Genomic DNA, 23,917 nt, shown 5'->3' on the forward strand with positions numbered 1-23,917 from the left:
TTAATATTTTTAAAATTATAGCACAGAAAGAAAAATATTGAATATATCCTCCAAAAAATATGAGACATATAATGGAGAATAAATCATTTACAAAAGTCAAATATATGTATTCTGAAAATTGAGATATATGATTGTATGTATTTAAAAAAAAAACGATACATGATTATATAAGATCAATGACACAGGTACCAAGTCTCAATGAGGGTGAGGGACCTCTCTCATTAGTTTAATAAAGGAAACATTAATTTAACCCCATAATGTCTCAGGTAGTAAATTTTATAATTAGGTAAATAACCAACGTAGAAAAGGCAAATCCAACTAACTGCAATAATAAGCACAGCCAAGTTTCATTGATTTCACTATGCAAAGGACTATCCAGCCAAAGATGTGGTTCTTATACTTAATTTTTGGAGCATATAATATAGGTACTATCAACCCACCCTGTCCATTTTAGCCTCACTGAATATTCTTCTTGATAGAACAGAGAAAGTATGGGAGGGTTAAGGCACTTGCCTTGCATGGTAGTAAATCCTGGCTCAAGGATCTATGATTTTGGTAATATATAGTCCTCCCAAGCAGAGCCAGGAGAAAGCCAAGAATACTGCTAGGTATGTCCACACAACCGAAACTTCAAAATAAATTTTTCCCCCAAAACTGGAAGCCCTTTGGCACTGCTGAACTAAAACAGTACATCGTAGGATCCAAGCCTTGAATCATCTGGCCTGGCTGACCAAGTATCGATGGACAGGCCCCAGGACCTCCTAAGCACTGCCTGACAACATATTTCCTTCCCTTTCCTCACAATAACCCGAGAAATTTTCCTTTTATTTTTCTCCAAAAGAATTCTTAGCAACAAGACCACCAAAAGTAAAGACTTTTGCTTTGCCTTGCCTGATGCTCTGGCTAATTTCTACCTCATTCAGTTTTAAGATCCCAAAATCATATATTGAATACCTGATTGTGCACTGTATTGAGTTGGTTGCTGAAGCTCATGGTTAGATTTGTGCTTGTATTGGGGGCAACGTGAGTAGTGAATGGGCTCTTGATCTGACTCACTGTATCGTACATGTGAACCCTCCGCTTGCAGATCTCCATGTTCTGAAAACAAGACTTAACACTGAAAAAAAAAAAAGAGATGGAAAATTCATTGAAATGAATGAGAATGAAATTCACAGCTTGAAATTCAAAATTAATACAAATCAGGATCATTTTCCCCAAGTACTTAAAATAAATATTTTGTGACCAAAATAAACAGATCTAATTCTTAATCAATGAAAAAGAAACACCAGTGAGCAAAATATGCAAGCAAAAAGGGGCTGCTCAGTGGTAGTCACTTATTTATAAGATGGTTTCTCAACAGAAAACTAGGTCATGGCAAAATGCCCCAAACCATATCATACTCACTGATTGCTGTGTGGAAAATCCAAAAGGTGAGCCATTGTCACAAACTGATGATTCAGAGTTTTCAGAGGAGTGATTCTCTTATCTGCATCAATTGTTAGCATTTTTTTTAACAGATCAATATATTCTCTTCGATCTGCCTTCTCTGCCAACATGTCTGTTCCCTCTAAGTCTGTAGACATATTCACCTTCCAAAGAAAATTGACAAGTATTACACACTTAACCTTTAATGCTGACATGATCTACATTTTCTTTACAAACTATACAGTGTTACCTTGTCCCTTACTGCTGCAAATAATTTCTAAGACTCCATAAGGCCATGGTGCAGGACAAAAATGTGCCCTGGATTTTAGACTCCCCTCAGACTATCTCAGAAGACTTAATTGGGATATCAATATTATCTTTTTATGTTTATTTCCTTAATAGTTATAACTATTAGTGCATTTATTTCCATATGTAGAGGTAGCCTCCTCCATCCTCCCACCCCTTGTTTTTGGCTTGTTTTGATTCTGCTTAGTAAGAAATTCTAGTAGAAAAGTCTTGCTTGGGATAAGAGCTCAAGTCAAAACCAGAGCACAGAGATTGTATAGCTTGTCATTTTTACCCCCAAAAGCACTAATAATATGGCATCGTTCCTTTTTGCATAGGCACATTAAAATGGGAAAAACTTAGGTATAGAAACATATCTAATATCTTATCTAATAAGGATAAGAACCCATAAATCTTATAATACAGGTGTGCCTTCCACTCTGAACAGTTGTCATGAGGACTCGACTTAGACCTCAAGTGTTTAAACATCAACTATCCAACCCCAAACCCCGGATCCCAACATTAGAACTGGCACAGTTTCCTACACCAACACCAGGAATCAACACACACACACACACACACACACACACACACACACACACACACACACACGGGGGGGGGGGGGTTGGGGGGGAGGCCCTAATATCAGCTCTGGCACCAAATTGAGCCAGGGTAGGTTCATATGATACCCTGATGATGAGAAAACAGCAACAATTTTGATCTAAGGGCAGGTTGCCCTAGCTCATCACCTTATGGTGAGATGATATCAGAAGACCCTCCGTCCTAGGATCTGTGCAAAACCCAAGATCACTAATTACAGAAGACGGACTACAATAACCATGACTGAGCAGAACTTTTCCTGGGACCATAAAGAAAGACTCAAGCCTAGGCTTTGAGCTAGGATCTGTACAAAATCCAAGATCTCTACATAGAGGATTGACTTTGATGATAACCACAACTGAGTAGAATGTTTCCTGGTACCATAAAGACCTTGGGGTTTATAATTTCTAGACAGAAGCTCCCACCTACTTTATTTTTACAGAACCATAGAACATGAGTCATTTTGTTCTGCCTCAAATTTCTTTTTTTTTTGTTTTGTTTTTGTTTTTGGGCCACACCCGGAAGTGCTCAGGGGATACTCCTGGCTGTCTACTCAGAAATAGCTCCTGGCAGGCCCAGGGGACCATATGGGACACTGGGATTCGAACCAACCACCTTTGGTCCTGGATGGGCTGCTTGCAAGGCAAACGCCACTGTGCTATCTCTCCAGGCCCTCTGCCTCATATTTCTATGTCTTCCTACAAACTGAGGGGGAAAAAAAAGTGGATGGAATGCATGGGCCAAGCTGTCTCAGGAGCACTGAGTGGAAATCAAAAATGGTCAAACCTAAGTACCCAAGCCAAAGTCAACAACAACAGAATCAAGAGACCCAACTTATACACAAAAGGAACTTGTTACACTAGCAGTCCAGGGGGCTAAGGGTGGAGGTAGGGGAGACAAGCTGAGAACTATGGAGGAGGGAGATCAACATTGGTAGTGGCCCTAATTCATTGTCACTATGTACCTGAAATACTACTGTAAAAGACTTGTAATTTACATTGGTCTCAATAAAAATTATTTTAAAAAACTACATAGTGTTCAAGAGAAAAATCTGAAACAATATATTCTACACCAGTATAATTATCTTGACAGGTAGAAGCTCTTATACCACCTAATTAAGAACTTTCATTTAGTAGCATTTGTTGGTAGAAAAAAGTTGAATGCAAAAATTTTAGTCTTCAATATTTGGCTCACACAAGCAGAAATAACAGCTATTTTTAAGTTATTAATACTGAAAATATTAAATAATAATATTCAGGGGCCGGAGAATGAGCACAGCAGTAGGGTGTTTGCCTTGAAACGCACAGCCCACTTGGAATACTCAGGTTCAATTCCAGGCATCCCATATGCTCCCCGCCCCAAACTTGCCAGGTTAAGGTTAAGGTTAAGGCTCTTTTCTGAGCAAAGAGCCAGGAACAACTCCAGAGTGCTGCCAGGTGTGATCCAATAACCAAAAACTGAAATAACAATAATAATACGCAAAGCATTTAAAGAGTTTGAAACATGAACATGAATATAAAGTGGCTATGTAAATATTTAGCCCATAAAATGAACAGGAAAAAAATTCTTTAAGCAATATTTCAAAATACTTCAACAAACCAGTAAGCTAAAGCAAAACATAGAATCCTTAAAGTAGCCTTTGCTGAACCAATAACCAATAACCAATAGCTTGTTGAATCAATAATAGCTTGCAAATGCATTATCCCCACAAAAAATGAAAACATAAAGATCAGAGATTAAATCTGTAATATAACCAAAAGCAGTGTCTCTAATTTAAGAAATAATTATATGGCTTTCTGAAACTTTACTTTTGTGGGTTTTAGGCCACCCCTGGAGGTGCTCTGGGGATCATATCATGGTGCCAAGGGTCAAACTCAGGTCGGCTGCATGTAAAGGGAGCAGGCACGCTACTTGCCACAGTATTTCATTTGCCCCTCCCTGAAACTTTCTTTACTCACTTGAGCCATGTCATCTAAGCAATTAAAAATGTACTTTCGAGCTTCTTTTGATTTGATTCCAGTCTCCATTTCATGTTCTTCAGGTGTCTATAAAAAAAATTTAAGTATCATTTGCATGTTACATTCATATTTCATTCTAAATCAAAGGTTACAAAAACAAGTGCCACCACCAAATAATACATAACCAGAAAAGCTTTTATTCAAGAATGTGACCTCACTAGCCCACCACCTCTTCAACAATGATAAAATAAATACATAAGCAGCAATACAGAATATCTGAGAGAGAATGAGAATTACTTGCCATAGAGGCAGGCTAGGGTTGGCAGAGCATGGGGAAGAACAGACCGAAGGGAAATGGACACTGATGTGACTATTGGAAACAATGTACGACAGAAACAATCATCAACAATTTTTTAGACCTTATCTCAAGGTGATTCAATAAAAAAAATCCTTAATGGTTGGTAAGAGAAAGCAACTTCCAAATATAATGATATTGCAAATGCTAGCTGGTAGGCAGGACACACTCTTGGCATAGAAAACCATGGCTTTTGTAATATTAAGAATTCTCAGGGGCCGGGCGGTGGCGCTGGAGGTAAGGTGCCTGCCTTGCCTGCGCTAGCCTAGGACGGACCGCGGTTCGATCCCCCGGCGTCCCATATGGTCCCCCAAGAAGCCAGGAGCAACTTCTGAGCGCATAGCCAGGAGTAACCCCTGAGCGTCACAGGGTGTGGCCCAAAAACCAAAAAAAAAAAAAAAGAATTCTCGGGCCCATAGAGATAGCACAGCGGCGTTTGCCTTGCAAGCAGCCGATCCAGGACCAAAGGTGGTTGGTTTGAATCCCGGTGTCCCCCGTGCCTGCCAGGAGCTATTTCTGAGAAGACAGCCAGGAGTAACCTCTGAGCAACACCGGGTGTGGCCCAAACACCAAAAAAAAAAAAAAAAAGAATTCTCAGGGCCTGGTGGTGGCGCTAGAGGTAAGGTGCCTGCCTTGCCTGCACTAGCCTTGGATGGACCGCGGCTCAATCCCCCGGCAAAAAAAAAAAAAGAATTCTCAGGCCGGAGAGATAGCACAGCGGTGTTTGCCTTGCAAGCAGCCGATCCAGGACCAAAGGTGGTTGGTTTGAATCCCTTGTCCCATATGGTCCCTCGTGCCTGCCAGGAGCTATTTCTGAGCAGACAGCCAGGAGTAACCCCTGAGCACTGCCGGGTGTGGCAGTAAGGCATCTGCCTTGCATGCCCATACGGTCCCCCAAGCCACGAGCGATTTCTGAGCACATAGCCAGGAGTAACCCCTGAGCATCACCAGGTGTGGCCCAAAAACCAATCAATAAATAAATAAATAAATAAGATTTGGCACTGCTCGGGTCAGAGTGACAGCACAGTGGGTAGGTTACTTGTCTTGCACACAACAAGATGTATAGTTCCCCACTCCCCAGCCTCTCCTAAGGTCTCCCAAGACCACCAGGAATGATTTCTGAGTGCCGAGCCACCAGGAGTAACCCCTGAGCATTGCTGGGTATGGTCCAAAACAATTAAAAAAAAAAAAAGAGGAAAAAAAGCTCCTGCTGGGTTTGCTTTGCACACAACTGACTGGGTTCAATTCCTGGTACCTATAAGGTCTGCAGAGCCTGTCAGGAGTAATTCCTGCGCAGGGCGAGGAGTCAGCCCTGAGGCCGATAAGTGTAGGCAGGCTCCCAAACAAGAAAGTTATTATTAAATCATTCCATTCTTCCTAAGACTGATTACTGAGCATTACTCTGCTTGTCCCTTTTGAAATAAATATACAACATGATCTCTGTCACCAGAACTGGTAGTTGATGTTTCATTTTGTTTTTGTTGGGCCACTTGGAATACTCTTGGCACAGCTCCTGCAGGCAAAGCATGTGATCACCAGATGAGCCCTCTCCATGCCCTATGAATGCCTTGTTTCTAAGGCTAAAGATAAGGAGGAAAAGACTTTTCAAAGTATTCCTCTTCTAAACATACATCTTCTCTTCCGTTTCCCTTATGAACCTCAAGAATTTCATAACTGGACTCTAAATCCAAAGTTAGGAGTGAGGAATGCAGGAAAGCTAACAGGGTAGACTTACCTTAAGCCTCCAGAGTGGATATCCCAAATTAGGATCTCTGTTGAAAAATCTCGTCGTTTTCGTCCCAGCACTAAGAAGATACTCCGCTGGCAAGCCTTGGGTTTGTGAAATGTAACGAATCTGAAAAATCAAAATCATCAAAATACTTATAAAAAAAGAAATCAAAAAATGCCCAGTTCTCTATTGAAGTGAAAGCTAAATGATTCAAGAAACATTTACAGAAAAACATTATTATTAGCTACTCCTCAATGTATGTATGACTGAAAATATCTGTTAAAACATGATAATTAATTCACAACTATTTATTCCTTGACTTCATTGTTACTCCATCTGTTAGTTGCAAGGAAAGCTCACTTAGAAAAATAGAGTGATTTTTGTTTATTTATAGACTTTCCAATACTAAGTCCAGAAAACTAGGACATTTCCAGTACAGAATAATTTCCAACAAACACTGTTTCATGCTTACCAATGTTTGTTTTGGTTTCTGATACAGGATCACTTTAAAAGATCAAAAAAAAAATTTCCATCAATCTATTCTTTCCCTTGGTTATTTCAGCTCTTGTCAATTCTTCCTTAAATAAACTGTTATTAATTTACCTTTCATAACATAGAATTAAGCACTAACTATAGTTCTTTTAATTCTGCTGTCAAAGGGCAGTTACTTTGTTCATCCAACTTTTACTGAAAATCTAGGGGGGTAGGGAGGTGGGAGATTTGGGGCATTGGTGATGGGAATGTTGCCCTGGTGAAGAGGAGTGTTCTTTACATGACTGAAACCCAACTACAATCATGTTTGTAATCAAATCGCATAAATAAAGATATTTAAAAATATAAAACACATTTGAAAAATTATGCAGCTAACAAAATAGATATGGATTTATTAAATTAAAAAATAACCCTAGAAACAAGGCCAGCAGTTTTCAAAGTGAAGCCCTAGGAAACTGGAGGTTCCCATTATCCGGATATCCCAGGTCTAGAAGTAAAAAAATAATTTTATAACACTAAGACGTTATCTTCATATTTTATTCTTTTCTCATGGGTATAGATTTCCCGAGGTGATAGGTGATGATGTCACTGCTCTGACAGCTAAGTTAACATCTACTTGTATTTTCCTGTATCTTAAAAATGTCCCAATTTTATTGTTGACATTTTTTTATTTTTTATTTTTTTTTTTTTTTTGGTTTCTGGGCCACACCCGGTGGTGCTCAGGGGTTACTCCTGGCACGCACGGGGGACCATATGGGACACCGGGATTCGAACCAATCACCTTAGGTCCTGGATCGGCTGCTTGCAAGGCAATGCCGCTGTGCTATCTCCTCCGGGCCCTATTGTTCACATATTTACTTGCTTCTGCAACTCTTTCTACCCATAAGAGGAACAAAGGAGGTGGTAGGCTTCTTTCCCCTACTTTATAAGAACAATACATGGGGTTTTTTGTTGTTTTGTTTTTACTGTTCTCCCTCCATATACAAATGACTCTAATTACAATGAAATAAAAAAAAAACTTCTAAATATGTAAACATCTTAATTTCCATCTCTCCTCACAAAAATCATCAGTCTTTTTATTTTGGTGTCATACCCAGTGATACTGGAGGTTATTCCCAGCTCAGTGCTCAGGGGTGATCCTGGTGGTACATGGATACATTTTCTGCTAGGGATCAAATCTTGGGTCTTCTGGCTGCAAAGCACATGCTCTAGCCAGTTTTCTCTCTGGGCCCTTTATTCTTATTTCTTTTTTCTTTTTGAATTTTTAACTATTGAGACCATTCCCATTCTTATTTCTAATGTAGATACATATAGTAATAGATGTAAGTTATATGGATAGAGCTTTTGGGATCCTTCACATTGAAGAGTATAAAACAAAAATCAGCTTACAAGCCAAAATTGGCCTGTTATAAGAGACAAATTTAACTAATAACAAAATATTGCTTCAAATCTTTGAGAGCTATTTGGCATTTATACAAAACAAAAGTGTGGCTAAATATCTAAAATATAAGTATCTTTTTCATACAAGAGGAATTTTTTTTAATTAGGATAAAATCTGTACTTTTATTATAGAGCATTCAAGATCTTGTCTTCAGGCAGTCAAGACTGAAAACAGGACAGTAAACTAGATGGCTAAATTTCAAAGAAACCTTATGTAAAGAGAGAAAGGGAAGGAACAGGAGGCTGGAATATATAGCTGCCTTTAAATCGGATGGATAAACTGAAAGAGTGAAAAACCTCCTTTTGTATCATCTGAGCACTTTACATTGAGTGTAAGGCATGCAAGATAGTAAAACAAGGACTTGAGGAACAGCAGGGAGCTCCAAATGTCTGCTATATAACTTAGAGACATATTCTGGACCCATTTCATGTCATTCCATCCAGGAATTTTTCTCTGGGACCATTCTCTTTGGGCCAATCTCACCCTACATATCTTCCCTCCTGTATTTATATTGTTATCTATGAAATACTATCACAATTAAAATGGTAAGAATAAAGCTGGCAGATAGCCCAAGAGGTAGAGATAATGCTTAGCTGCCTGACTTCAATTCCTATCTCCTACATTCCGGGGAGATGACCATCTGCCAGGCCCAAGTATAAGGCACCTTTCAACCAACAGGGCCTGAGATTTCATGAAATATAATAGATGTACTCTCTACAGCCTCCTATTTTTATTTAAAATATAACTACATACAGCACATATACATTCAACCTTTCAATAAATATTTATTAAGCCAAGCGGTAGTAAATTTTTAATGACATGGTTCTTGTTCTCTTTATAGACAATGCAGTCCAATAAAGGAGACATGTAATAAACATATAATTCAAACAGAATTGACATTATAAAAAAAAATAGGCTTATATAAAAATATACAAAATAAGGAACTAAAGTGGCCTATACCAGTAGTAAAAACACCTAGCTTCATGAGGAAGTGATATGAGATGATTGTGTGACTGATTGAATGATAGGTGAGGCAGCATTCTTTATTTTTTTGTTTGTTTTTGTTTTTGTTTTTTGGGCCACACCCGGCGGTGCTCAGGGGTTACTCCTGGCTGTCTGCTCAGAAATAGCTCCTGGCAGGCACGGGGGACCATATGGGACACCGGGATTCGAACCAACCACCTTTGGTCCTGGATCGGCTGCTTGCAAGGCAACCAACGCCGCTGTGCTATCTCTCCGGGCCCTGAAGCAGCATTCTTGTCTACTCACATAGCATGTTTAACAAAGGAGTAAGACATAAACAGTTGTGATGGAAGGAAACATTTTCTCTTTTTAATAATTTTTTTGATTTGGGGGCCACACAAAGAAGTGCACAGGGTTTACTCCTGGCTCTGCATTAGGTATTAGTAGTCCCAGTAAGGCTGAGAGGATGAAATAGATGCTGAGGATTGAACCCAGGTCAGCCCTATACAAGGTAAATGCTCTATTTCCTGTGCTCTCTTCTCTAGCCACCAATGCATATTCTTAACCTGTGCTCAAATGAAGCCAATAAGGTTTGTAGCCTTATTCTATATAAAAAAAAAATGTTCTACAGGAAAAGAAGTGGGCCAGAGAGATAATAGCAGATAAGGTGTTTGCCTTGTACGTGGCTGACCAGAGTTCAATTCTATAGCATGTAGGATGCTTGCCCTGTATAGAGCCAATCTGAGTTCGATGCCCAGCATCATATATGGCCCTCCTGCGTCTACCATGAGTAATCCTGAGTTTACAGCCAGAAATAATCCCTGAGCACCACTGAGTATGACAAAAGGAAAAAATAAAAAGAAAGAAGGAAAAGAAGAACAGAAGGGAGGGAGGGAGGGAGGGAGGGAGGGAGGGAGGGAGGGAGGGAGGGAGGGAGGGAGGGAGGAAGGAAGGAAGGAAGGAAGGAAGGAAGGAAGGAAGGAAGGAAGGAAGGAAGGAAGGAAGGAAGGAAGGAAGGAAGGAAGGAAGGAAGGAAGGAAGGAAGGAATACTGTAAAACAGTAGTGATTAAAACATCATGATATGGGGGGCCAGAGAGATAGTACAACGGCAAGGCATTTGCTTTGCATGAAAGAGGACAGTGGGGGCCGGAGAGATAGCATGGAGGTAAGGCATTTGCCTCGCATGCAGCAGAAGGACGGTGGTTCGAATCCTGGCATCCTATATGGTCCCTGGAACCCACCAGAGGCGATTTCTGAGTGTAGAGCCAGGAGTAACTCCTGAGCGCTGCAGGGTGTAACCCAAAAACAAACAAACAAACAAACAAAAACATGACATTGGAATAAAGACAGACTCTCAGATCAAAGGAATTGACTTAAGTATTCTGAGACTGACCCCAGGTATATAATCAATTTATCTTTGATAAAGGGGCAAAAAATACAAAGTGGAGCAAGGAAAGCCTCTTCAACAAGTGATGTTGGGAAAACTGGTCAACTACATGCAAAACATGAACTCAGACTCTCTTTAATACCAGGCACAAAGGTCAAATCAAAATGGATTAAAGACCTTGATTATCAGACCTGAAACTATAAAGTACATAGGGGAAACATAGACAACAACACTCCATGACATTGAAACTAAAGACGTCTTCAAGGATGAAACATCACTGTCCAAGCAAGTGGAAGAAAAAATAAATAAATGGTACTACATTAAATTTAGAAGCTTTTGCACTTTAAAGGAAACAGTGATAGCAAACAAAGACTAGCTACAGAATCAGGAAAACCATTCACAGTCCTATCTGATAAGAACTTAATATCTAAGATATACAAGGTCTGATAAAACTTAGCAAGAAAAAAAAACCATCTAACCCATTCAAAAATGGGGAAAAGAAATGAGAAAAGAAATGAAGACATTTCCTCAAGAAATAGATGGCCAAAAGATACAAAAAAAAATGTTCCACATAATTAATCATCAGGGAGATGCAAATCAAAACAATGAGTATCATCTCACACCACAGTGACTGGCACACACCACAAAAAACAAGAACAACCAGTGCTGGCACGAACTCAGGAAAAAGAGACTCATTCAGTGCTGATGGGAATGTCAACTGGTTCAGCCTTTTTGGGAAACAACATGGATTATTTCTCAAAAAACTAGAAATTGATGGGGCCAGAATGGTGGCGCAAGTGGTAGGGCATTTGCCTTGCATGAGCTAGCCTAGGATGGACTACAGTTCCATCCCCCAGCATCCCATATGGTCCCCCAAGCCAGGAGAGATTTCTGAGCGCATAGCCAAGAATAACCCCCGAGCGTCACCAGGTGTGGCCCAAAAACCAAAAATATTTTAAAAAATTCAAAAATAATCTAGAAATTGAGCTCCTATATTATCCAGCAATACTATTCCTAGGAATAAACCCTAGGAACAAAAATACCATGCAGAAGTCATCTGCATTCCTATGTTCGTCAAAGCACTATTTATAACAGACAGTATTTGGAAACAACCCAAGTGCCCAAGAACAGAGGAGTGGCTAAGGAAACTGTGGTATATCTAGGAAACAGAATATGATGCATCTATTAGGAAAAAAGTAAAGTCATGGATGGATATGAATATTATACATATATTATTATATTATACATGGATGAATATAATGAATATTATTATACTGAGTGAAATGAGTCAGAGGGAGGATAGACATAAAATCATTTCACTCATTTGTGGGATATAAGAAAAACAAAAGGTAGTATGGTAATAATACCCAGACAATAGAGATGAGGGCCAAGAGAACCTGACCAGGGTAGGAAGCTTGCCACGAAGAGCGATGGGTGCAGGGTTCCTCAGCAGCCTTATACTCTCTCCAGCCCCGGTTCACTTTTTATTTTCTAATTTTCCTACAGTGATACACTTAGGGGATGAAAATACAAATATCTTAATAGGACAGGTAAAAAAAAAAAAGAAAGAAAGAAATCAAGGGGCCGGAGCAGTGGCGCAGAGCAGTAAGGCATCTGCCTTGCCAGTGCTAGTCTAAAATGAACTGCGGTTCGATCCTCTGGAGTACCATATGATCCCCAAAGCCAGGAGCGATTTCTGAGCACATGGCCAGGAGTAATCCCTGAGCGTCGCCAGGTGTAAACCCCCCCCCCAAAAAAAGAAATTAATTATGAAGGCACAATGAAAAGTTAACAAAAACTGCTTTCACATAAAATAAAGCCACAATAAAGCCCCACATATATGTAAATAAAAAGGACTATAGTAAGTTATTATATGAACAACTAAAGGTCCAAAGGTGTAGCATGGGGGGTTAGAGTACCTTTTGAAAGTGGTCAAGCCATCTTGTCCTATATGCTCCAATATCCCAGTATCTCTGCTGTTTTGAGTTTCATAGCCTTCAGTCTATGATTCAGATGGTGTCATTTCCAGCCACACACCAGGAAGGTGTATCAAAATTCACAAACACACACACACACACACACACACACAATGGAAACAAGCATCACCACTAGAAAAAATGTGCCACTGCCATAAGGTGCAACCAACAGTGAGCACCACAGAGGCCCTCCCAGGCATTCATGAATATCTCCAATAAGAACACAAGACCCAATGACTGAGAATGCAACACTTACAAAAAAGTGCAAACCTCAGTGAGCCTCTCTGCAGAGGATGGCGTACCCTAGTAAGCAACACAATTACACAACTAAAAAAGTGTGAGCGTTGCAGCCAGGTATGTGTGTGAACCCTAATCATGGCAACAGTAACATCATCACCTACAATGAAGAGAGAGGGAATCAAAGACTGCAAATTGAACATAAACATTCCCAACAAATTTGAAGTCTAATTAGCTAGAGAGTATATACATTAGATTTCAAGACTCACGAACATCTGCCAGAAAATCTAGCCATCAGGCTGGAGAGTACAGTAGGTAAAGTGTTGTTTACCTTGGATGAAGCCTACCAGTGTTCTATTTCCTGGTACCACATATAGCCTTCTTCAGGCCCCTGCCAGGACTGATCCCTAAGTACAGAGAACCACGAGACGTGGTCCCCAACCCCCAAGACAGTAAAGTAATATATTAGAAAATTCCAATGCAACTCTAAGCAGGTAGAGAAAATTCTATGCATTCTTTACTATTTAAAAAATGCTGGGTCCGGAGAGATAGCACAGTGGCGTTTGCCTTGCAAGCAGCCGATCCAGGACCAAAGGTGGTTGGTTCGAATCCCGGTGTCCCATATGGTCCCCCATGCCTGCCAGGAGCTATTTCTGAGCAGATAACCAGGAATAACCCCTGAGCACCGCCGGGTGTGGCCCAAAAACAAAAAACAAAACAAAACAAAAAAATGCTTTCTTAGTATCTTCTTCATTTCATACTACTTCATTAGTAACTTCTTGCTTTCCATTTCCATTCCCATGAACACACTTACCTGATCATATTCGGAAGCACCAGGATACAGTGGCCATCCCAAGAACAGCTCAGCTATCACACAGCCCAACGACCACATATCAATAGCTTCGCAAAATGGCAATCCAAGAACAATTTCAGGGGCTCTAGAAAAAAAAAAAGTAAACATTAAACATATTTTGGGAAAATTAGGTTAAATACCAAATTTGTTAACTGTAGTTTCTTAATATCAAGTTCATTGATTTGAGACCAAAACATTCTTTGGTATAAAACCTATCACCCAGAACTCATGGGAGCAGAAAGGGTTTAGAGTTCAGAATTTTCCCCATTCCTATACACATTAATATTCCTGAAACAAAATATATAAGCAGTCATATGTGCTACAGTCTAAGTAAGGGCTTTTAAATGCTTAGGTCATTTCCAGTCTTGCCAATCAATACATTTATATCAAATTCAGAAAATTATTTTTAATTGAGAGCTTTCTGAATTTTGAAATAATAAAGGCTCAGATTCTTTTTTAGTCTTCAGCACAAACTACAGACTATAGATCTGATTTATTAGGGTTCAATCTTAGTTCCATCATTTAAGATCTATAAGGGGGGTAGGAGCAATAGCCAGGTAGGACACAGGCAACCTTGGTTCAATCCTGGCATCCCATTTGGTCCCCTGAGCCGGCCAGGAGTGATTCCTGAGTGCAGAGCCAGGAGTAACTCCTGAATATCGCAAGATATGCACATCTCCATAAAAAAGGGCCTCACCCAGGTTTCATCCATGGTACACCATATGGTACGCCAAAGTCTCCCTGAGCAAAGAGCCAGGAGTAGGCCCTGAATACAGTTGGATGTGGCCCAAAGAATACCTACTGTGTAGGATTTTTTTAATTTAAAATAAATTAATAATAATGGCAGCTATTATTATGATACTGACGTACAAATAGTAATGCTCTCACTAGTACTTCGCTCATGTTTGGGGGTGCCCCTGAAAACCCCAAAACGAAAACATGCCCAATAAACCTCAAAACCTTTGAATTTTGTTTATGTTAGAGTATTCATTCTCATTAGTAATCCAAGTAAGATGCCTACTCATGAATCTTAAGAACCAAAGAAATACTATGAATATATGTGTGTACATATTTTAACAGATCTAATGCAAAATTATAATTGTCATTTATAGAAGAAAGAAACTCATCAAAATCAAGGTAATTAAATGAAAAATTAGAATCTGAATCTAGCAGTCTGGTGGAAAAGCTGAATATTCTAATACTAACCTTAAGTGTTTGCCTTGCACGTTGTTGACCCAGGTTTGATCTCTAGTAGGACACATAGTTCAAGCCTAACCAGAACTAATCCCTGAGTACAGTCTGGAGTCAGTCGGCCCTGAGCATTGCCAGGCATGGCCCAAAATAAAAAATTTAAACAATCTTAAATTGAGGCTATAAAAAGAAACTATCTGTTACTTCTTCTTCTTCTTTTTTTTTTTTTTTTGGCTTTTTGGGCCACACCCAGTGACACTCAGGGGTTACTCCTGGATATGTGCTCAGAAATCGGTCCTGGCTTGGGGGACCATATGGGATGCGGGGGGATTGAACCTCTATCTATCCCAGGTCAGTGCATGCAAGGCAAATGCCCTACCACTTGCGCCACCGCTCAGGCCCCAGAAAGTGTCTGTTTCTTTACAAAGAAAAAAAGATTCCCCTAAGTAATTACAGCAGCTAGACCTTAGAAAACAGGGGTCAGAAATTAGAAGACGCCACAGGGTCTACCAGCTTTCTGAATGGAATGTTCAGACAGGAAAAGCATCAAAGCTAGGCTTGTTAAAACTTACTTATTTGGCATCTGTGGGTGGAGTCACTGATGCCACCATCTTTAGTACTATCTGATAAGAGCTTGTGATTTTGTTAGCTAAAGAAACAACAGTAAGGGGCCGGAGAGGTAAGGTGTCTGCCTTGCAAGCGCTAGCATAGGACGAACCACGGTTCGATCCCCTGGCGTCCCATATGGTCCCCCCAAGCCAGGAGCGATTTCTGAGCATATAGCCAGGAGTGATCTCTGAGTGTCCAACTTGGGGTAGCCCAAAAAACAAAAATAAAAACAAACAAAAAAGTAATATCCTATTACAGGTGGCTAAATCTTAATTTCAGATTTCAATTAAACCTGAACTACTACAGCATTATTTTTTAAGACAACAATAATAAACTAGATGAGTAGGAGTACTTAGAAACATAAAAGCTCCGAGAGAGAGAGAGAGAGAGAGAGAGAGAGAGAGAGAACATAAAAACTCTTCTAAAACTGAAAGGGAATTTAGTGAGCAGAAGTCATTTCCACGATCATGACAGTAAAAATAAAAACTGGCTTTAAAACATTACTAAGGATCAATTGATAGGAAGTTGATTAATTTTGCTATTCCCATATTACAGAAGAGAATTAAATAAACCCCAAAAACATGGGGCCGGAGAGATAGCATGGAGGTAAGGCATTTGCTTTGCATGCAGAAGGATGGTGGTTCGAATCCCAGCATCCCATATGGTCCCCCGAGCCTGCCAGGGGCAATTTCTGAGCATAGAGCCAGAAGTAACCCCTGAGCACTGCCGGGTGTGACCCAAAAACCAAAAAGAAAAAAGCCCAAAAACATAGGTCATAGGAAGGAGTCAAGCCTCTAATAATTTATTTTATTTTAAAGGTGGTAAATATATATAATCAGTGGGATATCTAAAGCCTAGTTTCATTCCTAAAGAAATACAAAATAGAACTTAATTTGTATAGGTAGATGGAACAAAAAACAATCAATGCTGTTTAATTTCCCAGCTTCAAAATTTCTTTTTGTTTGTTTCTTGGTTTTGGGGCCACACCCAGCAGTGCTCAGGAATTACTCCTGGCTCTGTGCTCAGAAATCGCTCCTGGCAGACTAAGGGGACCATATGGGATGCTGGGAATCAAACCCAGGTCCGACTTGGGTCAGCTATGTGCAGGGCAAACACCCTCCTGCTGTGCTATCTCACCGGCCCTCACAAGTTTTTTAAATTGAAGAATTTCTCCAAAGATACAAAGTCTAGTTCAATGGAACCCAGGGCAAACTGATGTAAAATAACTTCACCCAGACATTTTCACCTACAACCCAGTTCCTCTTCCTGCCCATCTTAGAGCATCAGATCTACCTAGTAGAAGGGAACAGTTACACAGTTTAACTTCTTGCATCTGTAGGTGAAGTGGAACTGCAATTCCACACTCACAAAATTAGATTGCTTTCTTAGAACTGATCTGAAATACAGTTTCATTCTCTAAGCCCTGCCTTTCCATGCATAATAAAGTGAGTTCAGCTTTAAGACAAGAAAGTTTGTTCAGGATGGAAATGCACTAACTTGTAGATATGGCAAATCTGTCGCCAAACCACAAGCCCTAAAGACAGCAACTTTTCTTGGAAGTAGTCGTCATTTACATTTATGCCAAGCCAGGAAAGAAATAACATTTCCATTACCTGGGTCATTTAGCCATGACCAGAGCCGATAAACACAGGATGGTAGCAAAAATTTATGTTAACTCTTAATATTTTGGCATATTATCAGCAAAATAAAACAAAAAACATTAATAAGAAAGATTGGGGCCGGAGAGATAGCATGGAGGTAAGGCATTTGCCTTTCATGCAGAAGGTCATCGGTTCGAATTCCGGCGTCCCATATGGTCCCCCGTGCCTGCCAGGAGCAATTTCTGAGCATGGAGCCAGGAGTAACCCCTGAGCACTGCCGGGTGAGACCCAAAAACCACAAAAAAAAAAAAAAAAAGCCAGCATCAAAGTTAGACTCACTCAAAGGGACTAAACAAAGATTTTCTGAAAGGATAAAATTTTAACGAACTCCTATGTGGCCAAGATGGGTTTGATTCCAAGCACCCTACAGGGACCCCTCAACTTAGTCAGAAGTGAACTCTTGAGCACAGAATTAGGAATAAACCCTAGTACCACTGGTGTACAAAAGTCAAAAACCTAAAAATAAATTAAAAAATTTTAAAGGCTCTAAAGAAAATTAAATACCAGTGGACCACAAATTTTTAGGAACCAAAGATACTGTGCAGTGGGTCGGGTGCTATCTTGTATGGTGCTGACCTGGGTTCAATACCTGGCATGCCAACAGGTATCCTTGAAAAAAGAGCCAGGTGTAAGCCATGAGCACAGTTGGGCAGCCAACCGTCCCCCTCCAAAAAAACCCCATTGATGTTTAGGTGCATTCTCCAGGATCAGTCATGAAAAGAATGAAGTTTTAAAACAAAATACAAGGGCCAGAGAGATAGCACAGTGGTAGGGCATTTGCCTTGCACACGGCCAACCCAGGACTGACCTGGATTCGATTCCCAGCATCCCATATGGTCCCCCCCAAGCCAGGGGTGATTTCTGAGCGCATAGCCAGGAGTTAACCCCTGAGCGTCAAACGGATGTGGCCCAAAAAAAATCTTATAAATTATTTCATTTTACTGTAAAAGAAAATCAGAAAGCCAACGAGATTAGATCTCAGAATAGGAAGGAACACATGTCTCGAGTGCAAGAGTTCAATCCCTGGCACCCAGGCCCAGTCCCAAGTAGCAACAGATGCTCAAAAATAGCCTCTAAGCACAGAACCAAAATATTCGAATGATTTCTATTTAAATAAGGAAGGAGCAAATACTAGCAACCAAACACTGAAAACTATTCTGATTAATTACATACTAGAGAAAGTTAAGCAGTCAGAATTATTTATCACTAAAATCCTTTAAAAGAAAATCCCCCAGGGAGCTATTGTGATCCCTTGAAAAGAGAGCCAGGATAGGCCCTGAGCACAGCTGGGTGTGGTCCAAAGAAAAACAAAAACACTTGGGATTTAAGATGATTGTTTCCTCTGATATAATCACCAGAACTCTATGGTCCTCTAAGTAATAAGAATACATGAATACAGAGCTGGGAATAGTCCTTAAAACATATATGGGTCTGGCTCAATCTATACCCATACTCAACCCAGTGCCGCAAAATGTAACTTCATAAAATCTTATTTATACTGTTCTGCTATTGTTCAGTGTTTTAATTATTTCTGCTGCCACATAAGATAATTCAATGCTTTTGACAGAGCAGAAAATTAGTTACAGAACACCTGCAGGAACTGGCTACAGGAAAACCTAAGAAAGCAAGAGTCATTGAACCTCAGCTGCAATCTCCTTCTTACTTCCCCAGTGCTCAGAATCATATGCACAACTGAACTTTTCAGTGCACCTGTGGAAGTGCTGTATATCTGCATGTGAGTGGGTGCTGTGGTGTTGCTCAATAGAAAGAATGTCAGAAGAAAAGCAATTAGAATTTCCAAACCATGAATAAGCAAATAAAGGAGAGATTCTCAAAATTGCCAAGATACCACAGGCAGCATAAAACCAAAACCTAAAAGCTCAGTTTCATTAGTCCATCTGACTGACATCTTATAAAACTAAATAAAAAAAAAAAAAGTAAGTAAGAGTGTATTAAAAGATTTAACGTTAAAATAATTCCACCCAAAATAATCAGTGCAATCCCTATCAAAAGCCAGTAAGTTTTTCACAATAATAAATCAATCCTAAAATGTTTATGGAATCTTAAGTAGCTAAATAAAATAGCTAAATAACTGCAAGAGAATACTATAAAACGACAAATATATAAAACAGTGTAGTACAGACTTGCAAACAAACATATAGACTTAGGGAACAGGACAGATACCCAGAAATGTACACTTCAATGTACAAAGGATTTTATCCAAGGTGCCAAAACAATGGAGAAAGGTTGCCAAGACAATGGAGAAAGGTTCTTTTCAGCAAATAGTGCTTGGAAAACAGAAAAAGCAAAAGCCAAAAAGGGAAACTTGATCCTAACTTTATACCATATTCTAAAATTAAAACAAAACTGGATCACAGATCTTTATAAAAGCTAAAACTAGAAAACTGTTAGAACACACAGGGACTCTGCAAACATCAGGTCCTGATTCAATCCCCAGCATGACATACAGTTAGTTCCCTGGATACTGCCAAGAGTAATCCTTGAGCAAAGACAGGAGTAAATCCTAAAAAACAATGATATATGGTCCCCCAAAAAGTAAGAGAAAAGAAAACACTGGGGATGGAGGGGCAAATTTCATAACCTTTATTTGGCAATGATTTCTTGAACAAAGGCAAACAACAATGAAAGAAAAAAACTGGACTTATTCAAGTTTTAAAACTTTTTTTTTTTTTTTTTTTTTTTTTTGGTTTTTGGTTTTTGGGTCACACCCGGTGGTGCTCAGGGGTTACTCCTGGCTGTCTGCTCAGAAATAGCTCCTGGCAGGCACTGGGGACCATATGGGACACCGGGATTCGAACCAACCACCTTTGGTCCTGGATCGGCTGCTTGCAAGACAAACGCCACTGTGCTATCTCTCCGGGCCCAAGTTTTAAAACTTTTGTACAAATTATCCTATCAACAGAACAAAAAGAATACTTCTAAAATAGTACAAGGATTTATAAATTGCAAATCCTGATAAGTGAGAAGTGGACTATGTAAAAAGTTCCTACACCTTAACAACATAAAATCAATTCAAAAAGGACAAAGGGGGCCACAGTGATAGCACAGTGGGTTGGGCTCTTGTCTTGTATGTGCCCAGGTTCAATCTCCAGCATCCCATATGGTCCCAAGTCTTCCAGAAGTGATTCCTGAGTGCAGAGCCAGTACTAACTTCTGAGCATCATCAGATATGGTCCAAAAACCAAACAAATAAACTAAAAGGACAAAGGACTTCAAGTTTCTCAAAAGAACAAATGTATGTATATGGCCAAGTAAGCATATACAGGCACTAACTATTAGGGAAATGCAAATCAAAAATATGAGATATGGGGAGAAATAGCATGGAGGTAAGGCATTTGCCTTGCATGCAGAAGGTCAGTGGTTCAAATCCTAGCATCCCATATGGTCCCCTGAGCATGCCAGGAGTGATTTCTGAGCATAGAGCCAAGAGTAACCCCTGAGCGCCGCCGGGTGTGACCCCAAAAAACAAACAAAAGAGATATAATTTCACTCTACAAAGATGACTGTTATTAAAATTTTAAAAAGCAAGTATTGGTGATGATCTAAAGAAACTAGAATCCTTATGCAATACTGAGACGAATGAAGAAATGGTTTGATTACCTTATAAAACACCATTCCTCAAAAAGTAACTTAATACAAAGCAAGCTACCATGTGACCCAGGAACTATTTCTAGTGCTCAGGGATCACTATGTAGGGTTCAAGAAACCATGTGGTGCCAGGAACTGAAACCAGGTAAGTGGCATGGCATGCTAGGCAAGCATATTACCTACTGTAATACCTCGCTAGTCCTGAAATATGTTATCATGCTATTTTCACAAATAATATAAAACTTTAGTTCAAAGTTCTAGTTCTTCCAAATTTATCAGGCATTTGCCAACATGGACATAATTCTTAAAAGGCATATTCTGTAGGTCGTCTGTTTTCTTTGTTTATTGTTTTATTTCGTGATTGAGTAAGTATAAGTCTTGTATTTCATACTTTTCTGTTAAAATTAAATAGCAAATTTGGGCCAGAGCAGTGGCGCAGCAGTAGGGCGGTTGCCCTGCACACAGCTGACCTAGGAAGAACCAATCACATCACTAGGTGTGGCCCATAACACCAAAATAAATAAATAAATAAATAAATAAATAAATAAATAAATAAATAAATACCAAATTCCTTTAAATTCCTTAAAATTATTACTGAGAAAAAAAGCTCACTTAGAAAGTCTTTTTCCCGGGGCCAGAGAGATAGCACAGAGGTAGGCCATTTGCCCTGCACAGGCCAACCCCGGACCAACAGTGGTTTGAATCTCAGCATCCCATATGGTCCTCTGTGCCTGCCAGGAGCAATTTCTGAGCACAGAGCCAAGAGTAACCCCTGAGCGCCACCAGGTATGGCCAAAAGAAAAAGTCCTTTTCCCTTCTTTTTTTCAGTAATGTTTAATTATAAAAGTCAAAATTTTATTTAATCACCACTTAAGTACTGTTCTCAATAATTAATATGTCAAAAAGACGGTCATGTTAGAAGATGCAATCTAGAAATAAAAATCAGTCAAGTATACAGTACCTGGATCAATGTCATTCTAAAATATCAAATAAGCTCGCAACCAAGTAAGTTCAAAGTAAATAGAAAACGTTAAAACAAAGCTATCATTTTTATCAAATTCTGATTATTATGCAAGAAAGAAAATATTAAAGAAGATGCTGCTAGAGTTAAGTTTGGAGTTATTCCCAAGGCATTCTACCTGCCAAGATGAAGAACTTGGGAAAAATAACAGCATATGCCCAAACTCATTACAAATAAGCAAACATCTTTGCATATTTAGAATGAGAGCATTTTTAGTAGGAACTAAAAAGTAAAAACTAGAAGAAGAAACAACCTTCCAAATCAGACTGAATTAAATTTTCTAATAGTAAAGAACTAAACTCATCATTCTATTTTCTAGCGTGATATCCATAAATCAATATATATACATAAATCAATATGTATGTATGATTTATGTATGATTTAAAACAGTATATCCATAAATGTATTATTTTAATGGATGATTTTTGAATATAAATGGACATTTATGGATGATTTTATGGATACAAATCATATATCCATAAATCAGTATGTACATATGTAATGTAAATTAATCAGAAGAGCAGCTTTCTAAAGGAAGATAGACTTTTCAGCATTTACCACTTGCCTGTAGTAACGTGACTGCAAGTAGGTTGAACACACAGCTTTGGAAACGTGACTAGCAGAACCAAAGTCAATGACCTTCACTCGGTAGGGCTGACGCACTGGATCAACAAGCATTATGTTTTCAGGTTTGAGGTCAGCATGAATTAGACCAAGACTTTTGAGCTTCATCAGGGCCGTGGCCACCTGCTGCAAGATGGGTCTGATGTATTTGAGTGGCAGTGGACTAAACTTGTTCTGCTTTAGAAAGTCATATAAGTTCTGCTCCAGCATCTCAAACACAAGGCAGGTGTGATTCTTATGCTGAAAGCACTCGTAAGAACGAACGAAATTATACTCATCGGCATTTTCGCTGCTTAGGCGGGAGAGGATGCTCACTTCGATCTGTCCTTGCCTGGCATAAGAGGGATGGTTTTTCAAGATCTTAATAGCCACAATTTCCTTGGTGCTCCGCTTCCAGCACTTGGCCACTTGCCCAAAGGTACCCCGGCCTAGAAACTCCAAGACTTCATAGCTGTTGGTCATAGAGCAAAGGATTTCATGCTGGACCAGCTGGTAATCCCCTTCTCCGCTGGAACTACTACTCTTGGTGGTCACCGTGGTGGTCGTGGCAGCAGCACCCACCACAGTCCTGTTTTGAAGCATGAGAGGGGGATGTTCTTCTATGATCTGCACACTACCGTTGCTGTCGACTTCCTCACTTTTTCTTTTCAGTCCGCATTTTTGATATGGCTCAAGTAAAGAAACGTTGCTTCTGTGGGTCAGGGTCTGGCTGCTTTGAAAGGTGGAGGGAGCAGCACTGGCCGAGCTATCGGCAGCTGTGACCACGATGTGCTCCACGGCGGGCGCCGGGAGGAGGAGACTCTGGTCGTAACCAGGAAGGTTGAAATTTGCTACCTGGTGAGAGGAGTTGGCTTGGCCTTGTGCGGCTGGGAGGGTTTTGCTGTGGGTAAAATATTTGTCGTTGCTGCTCTGTCCTGACACATCCCAGCCAGACGGTTCTATTTTCAATTTCTTTGCACTGCAGAAGGCACTCGACGACACTGATGGGGGGGAAAACACCTGCAGCTGTGATGCCATACCTACAATGAGAGAAAGGAAGGATCAGACCGTCAATTCATATACAACTCAACTTTTTTTTTTCTTTTGGGGGGGGGGTTCCATACACCCAGAAGTGCTCAGGGCTTATGTGATTACTGGTTCTATGCTCAGAAGTAACTCCTGGCTGGCTCAAGGGACCATAGGAGAGGCCAGAGATCGAACCCGGGTCCGTCCCAGGTCTGCAAATGCCCTACTGCTGTGCTAACACTCCAGCCCCTAAAACTCAACTTTTAGTGGGGTCGGAGTAATCGTACAGTGGGTAGGGCACTTGCCATGCATGTGGCTGAACCAAGTTCAATCCCTGATATTCTATATAGTATATTCCATAATATATATATGTATGTGTATATATATATATATATATATACACACACACACACACACACACACACACACACTAAATTATATATATATATACTATTCCATTTAGTATTCCAAGAACTGCCAGGAGTTAACTTTTTT

The 23,917-nt window shown here is 39.9% G+C and overlaps 1 protein-coding gene across 2 annotated transcripts in view; it reads right to left on the reverse strand.

Annotated features, from left to right (window-relative positions):
- Positions 1-23,917, reverse strand: part of HIPK1 (homeodomain interacting protein kinase 1) — a 63,383-nt gene that overhangs the window by 20,290 nt on the left and 19,176 nt on the right. For both annotated transcript variants that reach the window (XM_049765659.1, XM_049765658.1), the window contains exons 2-7: positions 22,359-23,436; positions 13,664-13,787; positions 6,359-6,478; positions 4,269-4,355; positions 1,405-1,589; positions 955-1,117 (exon numbers count right to left, since the gene is read on the reverse strand). In XM_049765659.1, the coding sequence (XP_049621616.1) occupies positions 955-1,117; positions 1,405-1,589; positions 4,269-4,355; positions 6,359-6,478; positions 13,664-13,787; positions 22,359-23,434 (1,755 nt within the window). In that variant the 5' untranslated portion in view covers positions 23,435-23,436. The remainder of the gene's footprint in view (positions 1-954; positions 1,118-1,404; positions 1,590-4,268; positions 4,356-6,358; positions 6,479-13,663; positions 13,788-22,358; positions 23,437-23,917) is intronic.

The sequence above is a fragment of the Suncus etruscus genome, chromosome 19 (genome assembly GCF_024139225.1).
Source record: "Suncus etruscus isolate mSunEtr1 chromosome 19, mSunEtr1.pri.cur, whole genome shotgun sequence".
Lineage (NCBI taxonomy): Eukaryota > Metazoa > Chordata > Mammalia > Eulipotyphla > Soricidae > Suncus > Suncus etruscus.